Source organism: Grus americana, chromosome 7, assembly GCF_028858705.1.
Source record: "Grus americana isolate bGruAme1 chromosome 7, bGruAme1.mat, whole genome shotgun sequence".
Lineage (NCBI taxonomy): Eukaryota > Metazoa > Chordata > Aves > Gruiformes > Gruidae > Grus > Grus americana.
The window spans coordinates 3,731,352-3,738,388 of NC_072858.1; the positions used below are offsets into that span (position 1 = coordinate 3,731,352).

Here is a 7,037-nt window from a genome sequence, read left to right on the forward strand (position 1 = left end):
ACCTTTGTTTCCCTAGACTGCTGAGCCTGGATCGGTTCCTCTTCCCAATTATGGTACCTAAGCACTCTGCCAATTGAAGAGTAAACACACATCGTGCAATGACAAGTAGGGACGCATCAAGCGAACAGCTGAATACTCGGGTGATCAGACTAATTCATGTGATTAATCATGTAAAAGTACTTGAGGGAAAAGGCCGCTTCTGTGAAGGCAGTCAAGGGAACCAAGGCTTTATGGTGTTCAAAGATGTGTTTGTTGTTTGCTGTCTTTATAATGTTAATGTCTGCGTGTTCGTTACAAGTTTGCGTTTTTAAATGCTGTCACACTCGAGGTGATGATGCATATACTCTCCCATGTAATAAACATTAGGAGTTTTAACAAAATTATTACAGAAGCAACTTAAATGTGTATTTTAGTCTAGAGATATTTCAGTTGTTTAAAAGCATCAGTTTCTGCTGTGATCTAACTTGTTCCAAAGGGGTATATTTCACTTCAAAACATCCACCCTGAGGTTTCTTTGTAAGAAATCTAGTGCACAAAGTAAACTCCAGTTAAGAAATCCAGATGGTAAGATTTCTTCTCTTAACAGTTTCAAGGTTCTAGTTCCATATCATGGGAAATGATCATATTTTGAAGAACTTCCTTTACTAGTGTTTAATTAAACTCTGACTTTCAACAAGATAGCCCTATGAGATAAAACTACATGGAGTATTTACAAGCATGCTGTTTATTTCATCATTTTCCAGGCATGATTATTTCAAGAATATTTGCAATTATTTTTACCCCCAAAGACAGAGCTCACAGACAAAGTTCTCATAGCAAGATATGTTTATCTTGCTTTATAGTAGAAGTTCTTCTGGATGACAGTCGAGACTAATTTTTATACTGAGTATGAGATTTGGCTATATATTAGTTAAAATAAGAAATTTTTTTCATGTTGCTATTTACAATTCACTCAAGAACTATTACATGTTATGCTGAGAGTGAAAAAGAAGAGAGACATTATATATAGCTTCAAAATGTTGGTGGTGGCAAATTTGAAATTATTATATATGAGGTTTACTTCTCAAAATGCCTACTGATAGTCAACCTGCATCTCCTTCTTGAAAGAGCAAACATTTGCCATGAAAAGTAATAAAACAAAGGGATGCTCAAAACAAATAATGGAAAGTTGTACTTTATTTGTGAGTAATTCAGGTCTCTGTTTGTTTCTTTTGATTTTGTCTTTCAGAGGATCTTTAACGAGATTATGCTTGTAAACTCTCCTTGCTTCGTTTTGGTCAACTTTACTAATATGATAGCTATGGCAAACTAATAAGAAAGACTAAAATTACTTAGAAAAAGCATGACTATGTATTTCAAATAGTAGAAGGATCTGAAGTGAGTTTTTGGATATATTGGAGAGGTTTTGTGTGCCCTGAGCAAGTCACTTAATCTATCCCAGTTCTTCATAATGAAGACCACAAACAGACACGTTACCATGTTTGCAGGGTTTCAAGGACCACACAGAAGAGACATTAGCTCATGCCTGACAGCAGATGACTTCTGTTCTTTATTAATGAATCATTTAATTCCACAGAATGAAAGCACAGCAGCATCTCTAAAAAAAAATCCACAGATGCTACCAATTCAAACTGGACTTGAGCAGTTTGGTTGTGTGGTCATCTGCATTTGCATTTTAAAGTCATTTCTAGTATTTCCATCTTTCTATATAACTACTTTTACAAAGCTATGTATTTAATCTATGTTGTTTTCATTTACCACCAATTAATCACTAACTCCAGAATAGATGCACCCAGTATTTCTACAGTAAAGAATCAAAAGAAACAAAGTCATTAAAATATAGTATTAAACCTTTGTTTTCAAATATGTCTGTTAATGAAAAATAAGTTACGGCTTACTCATTTAAACAGATCTGGTCACAACCACTCCGAACTTACCTTCACTTTCTCTCCGTTGTTGCTATGTTAAGTCAGCTCCAACGACTAATATGACGTCATGTTTTCCCACAGGAACACCCCAAACCAAACCCTCCTCGGAAGCCTCTTCCAGCAGACCCTCTGACCAAAGCGCGCTACAACACTGCGTGCACAACAGCGCCTGGACATACAAAAGCTCCGCCTCACGTGACTCCCGTAAGGTTAGTTCTGATCAAAATGGCTTGAGTTATAGCGCTTTGTTCAATGGCAGAGCTAAAACGTCTTCGAACAGATCCGCTATGCTCTGAGTAACTATGCTCCGCTGAAATCACTGCCGAGAGCTGCGCAACAACCATTTTCTATTTGCTTGCGTAAAAGCACGCAGTATCAGACTGATTCGCACTGGGAGTACCTCAGCACAATTGCACTGACTGCCACAGAAGTATGAGAATTTATACTACGTATGAAGGTTTGACGGTAAGCATCTGACTGTGTAATTACAAAAAGTGTCCAATAAATACAATTCCTTGCAAAAGAAATGAGTTAATAAGCACTGATTGCAAGAGAAACAAAGCTCTTGCCGAAAAAAAATTCCTACTCAGACCACCTACAGAATTAGGCTGAGAACTGAATGCTGTTAAGATCAACCACCAATAAAAGCAATTTTCTGTTCACATATTTCACAATGGAACATCAATTTATATCATCTGAAAATAATATCCAAAACATTCAGAAAGCACATACATTGTATCTTCAAAAAAAAAAAAAATCTGGACGTGAAATAACTATGCCTAATGTTAATGGGCATAGTCAATGACATTTACTTACCAATATTCTTCAGTTTCCTATGAATGAATAGTGAGTGCCAAGGAAGATAAAAGTAGTATTTTAAACTACAGGATTTTTCACTAGTGAGGCACTTAATATTGCTCAGGAAAATTAAAAATAGAAACAAGTTAGTTTTCTAATACTTCTAGCAAAAAGATCACAAGAGTGAACTTTGGCTAGGCTTCTGACTATCCATTCTAGTAAGATACTCTGAAAGTAATAATATTTCAAGCTGACTACTACAACTTTTTGACACCAACTGCTACTCTACAGCATCAAATAGCATTTTTGAACAGGTGCAAAATTGATGAGCACCCAAAGAAATAAAGAGTTTAAAAAGCCACACCTGAAGCATTGAGCTAGCTTATCCCACTGGCCAGGCAGCAATTAAACCAGGAACTGAATGAAGAGGAGCCTGCTGGTACCAGTTACACTTTTGGTGAGATTTGTGTTTATAGTAACACGCCCGATCTCCTCCCAGCACGAGAGTCCCGTGCTACGCGTCTGAAGTTAACTTGGGGAACTCCAAGAGGTTTTACCATGCATCTTCATGCCTCAAGCGTGATGCTGGAGCGAGAATTAACAAAAATTTAAATAACAATTTGCTATTTTCTTTCTTTCCGACAGACCTGCTCCTAAGCATCCACCACAGGTATCCAGGTCCAGCAACACTGCTGATGTGAAGTGACTAGAAAATCTGACACCTTTATTTTAAAAAGTGAAGACAGAAGTTTGCACTATCTATAAACTCCAGCTGGAGTTCATTTTTATGACAATACTTAGAATTTTTAATGTTTAAAACAGCATTATTTTTAAGAATTCTGAGCTACTGCCTTTGGTGCTGTGCTGTGCTATGGTGCTCTGTATACTTGCTCAGGTACTTGTAAATTATTAATTTATGTTGAATATTTATTACAGTGCAGTGCACTGTAGTAGATATTTTTACCATAGCTGCGTTTTCCTAAAAAGGAAGCCTTTTTTGTAATATTTCATTGAACTTGAATAATTCTGCTCTATTGGTCCTATGTAGAGTTTTTAGTTTTGATCTGTTCTTTAAGGAGTGCTGATACTCATGGATAAATCAAATGTATAAACAACTCGATCTCAATGGTTCATAACAAACTTTTGAATAAATATGTCAGGTTTTTAAAAAAAAAAAAATCTCTTCTTGAACATGGTGAAATGCCCGATATCTGCACACGGATGTGTAACATATGTATTTAACCAAAGTATCGCTCAGTGTTAGCAGTTGCACTGTAATTTCAGTTTTTCACGTTACTGTTTGAAATCGTCGAGAAATCTGTGCTGAAAGAGGACGGATTCACTTGGACAAGTTCTCTTACTGAAGAAGTACTGTATATCATAAAACTGTATTTTTTTTAACCTCATTTTCCTCAAACACAATATGGTTAGTACATATCAATGCAGATATCAGGCCTCCCAGTCTCATTAGCTTATTGATGCTTTGGTATTTAAATTCAACTATAGTGTGTAAGGTAGTACCATCTCACTATGTCACATAGCTGTCCTGTTTAGACTGACGCAGGGGGTGGGGGGAAGCCAAGCATTACAAAGAATTACATTTTAAGAATCAACTATTATACTTATTTCTTTTGCCTCATCGCTCTGCTTATCAACCGTATTTTGCATATTTACTACTGTTTTGTATTTAACTTTTAAAATATTGTGCTGGGTTTCTTAGTTTTCAAATCAAAATTCGTATTTTAATACATAGACTTTGGTTATGCTAAGACATGGAAGAAAAAAAATTCATCTCTTTACTGTGTGGTAGCATTACATCTGATCTCTTCGGTACCTTCTCAGTAGCACTGCTGAATACAGTTGTTTCACCTATGCTGTAATAAAAACCGTTTTCAAATATCAGTTGAAATAGAGGGAGAAGGAACTATTACCTTATATAGGTTAGTTTCCTCATTGCTTGTACTTTTTGTTTCTTTAAGCAAAAATAAAAGCATTGATAGAAATTTGGATCTTATTTCAGTACGTGTAATTGTATTTAATTTTCCCAGTTATTCCCTATTGTAGCAACATAGGACTCATGTTTATGGATAAACTGAATAAACCAAAATAAACCATAGTTTAGTTTGCTGCTGAAAAGCAAAATAAACCACAAGCAAATGCCTCGCAAAAACATTTAAATTCTTAAAGCAACCCTAATAGTAATAACAGTGCTTTATGTATGGAAAATTACTACAACAGGAGAATGCCAACTTATCCTAGGCTTGGCAATGCAGCTGAAACAAAAATGATGCTTTGTGTGTATTTTAGATATTTTGTAGTTAAAACACTAACTTTTTCCTGTTGGCAGTAGCTTTATAGCTAAATTGGGGGGAGAGGGGGGGCATCTCAATTTGAAGCAGAGGCATGATCGCCATTTGCTTGTTTGAATATTCCCATTTTTAGAATGACGAGTCATCGTGCTGTATCAAAATGTTTCTGGTAACCACTGAAAATCATAAGATGAAATTGTAAGTAGTGAAAGAAGGTGGTGAAATTAAATGGCTAAAATGTTTGTAATATCTGTTTGCGTCAGCAGTTCTACCATCTGAATTTAATGGCACCAGCTTAGGTAAGACTTAGCACATGTATAAACTTCACAGTAAACTTTAGGTTTAAAATGAATGTGACCCACCAACGTGATCCTACAAGTACAGAAACAGAAACGTCCATTCAGGGCATCCAACCCTATGCCTGTAATTGCCAGTAGCCATCTCGCCAACGCTGAGCCCAGAACAGTGGGGACCTCTTTTCCCCTAGTGAAACCACACCCACACGCTTTTGCATGTATGAAGACAGCAGAAGAATGCTAATAAGGACACTGCTAGGTGTCCCCTGTACCAGCACAGTGGAGTTTTTAGATTAAAATGCCTGGTCTTACTCACCGGTTTGCATCCCTCAAAGAGCCCCGTACCTGGCTGGTGGTGTATTCCGGAGCTGACGAACAGCACGAGCACCAGCACGCGCTGCCTGGTATCACGTCTGCTTTGCTAGAGTAAGAAAGCCCGGTCACTCCCTGTGGGTGAGGTGTGAGAGGACATCCTTGGCTGCTGCAGCTGAGCAGCAGGAGACCAGAAGCAATGGGGCATCGCTAATGTAATTCCTTTTACTGCCTTTAACTATTCATCGAGAGAAAGAGTGCACGATCTGGGAAAAAATATATTTAAACAAGCTGTGAACTAAGCAGATTACTAAGCAGAAAAGTATATGTCAAATTTATTAACTATTAGCACTTTTCTAAAACAAGCAGCTGAAGCGTATGTATCCAGTGACACGGAACGCAGTTTTACGGTTAAGAGTGCATGATTACACATACGTACTATCTAACGGAGTACTCTCTTATGTTAGACATGGCTAAAGCTAAGGATCTCTAGCCATTTGGAGAAGAAACCCAACATTATTCCCTATCTGAAACATGGGCAAGCAAACCTGAACACCCTGTAAACATGACTACCATCACGTGAAACCACCACAAGGTAGTTACTGCCATACTACAAGCTGATTTTTTTCATAGCAAAACTGACCAGCACATGAAATGTACACAACAGTCATATAATCTGGAATCCTTCCAATTAACAGATATGCAAATACATTTATACATATTCAGATGCAAAATACTACAGGCAGGAAAGGATCTGTAGCTTTTAGATGGGGTGGAGGGAAAAGCAAACAAGCTATCACATACTACTTTTGTTTTGGTGCAATTTTTTTTCCCCAGGATGTGAGTAGTAGCTGGCTGTGTGGTTTTTTTCATACCAAATTAACGTCTTCATGATTAGCCATGCAGATGTCACGTAAAATTCCATTGTGAAAACCAGATGAATGGTTTTACATTCTTAAGGACAGTGTAAGCAAACAAATTACCATGGGGTACACCAAAACATGAAATTCAACATTTGCTGCTATGTGGTATCTGCTCAGTGTATGGACCCGTAGTATCTGGTTTGAAAGAAGTGCTGTCAGCACAGGCTTTAAGTCCTGTCATAATATATTAATCTATCTCTATGCTCAGCAAACTTTAACTTTTAAATCACCTTTAAAAATTGATACATCACCATTTAAATCCTTGGGGTTTTTAGTGTTCAGTTTATCTTCACGAGAGAGATCTTCTGAACAGCCCATGCTGATGCCTGCTCTTCCTTTTCTTTCTGTCTGTCGTCTTCTTCCACACACATATTTCAGCCTCCTACCTACTCAACATGAGGCACTGGTACAGACAAATCCCCTTTCCAGAGGCAAGGCAAGAACACAGTGTGCTCTCCCTAAAGCACTGCA

At 37.4% G+C, this 7,037-nt stretch overlaps 1 protein-coding gene across 1 annotated transcript in view; it reads left to right on the forward strand.

Annotated features, from left to right (window-relative positions):
• The window catches only part of ADAM12 (ADAM metallopeptidase domain 12), a 182,687-nt gene extending 177,961 nt beyond the window's left edge, over positions 1 to 4,726 (forward strand). Inside the window, exons 22-23 of the mRNA XM_054832687.1 lie at positions 2,010 to 2,137; positions 3,372 to 4,726. Coding sequence (XP_054688662.1) covers positions 2,010 to 2,137; positions 3,372 to 3,432 — 189 coding nt within the window. The 3' untranslated portion in view covers positions 3,433 to 4,726. The remainder of the gene's footprint in view (positions 1 to 2,009; positions 2,138 to 3,371) is intronic.
• The last annotated feature ends 2,311 nt before the right edge of the window (positions 4,727 to 7,037 follow it).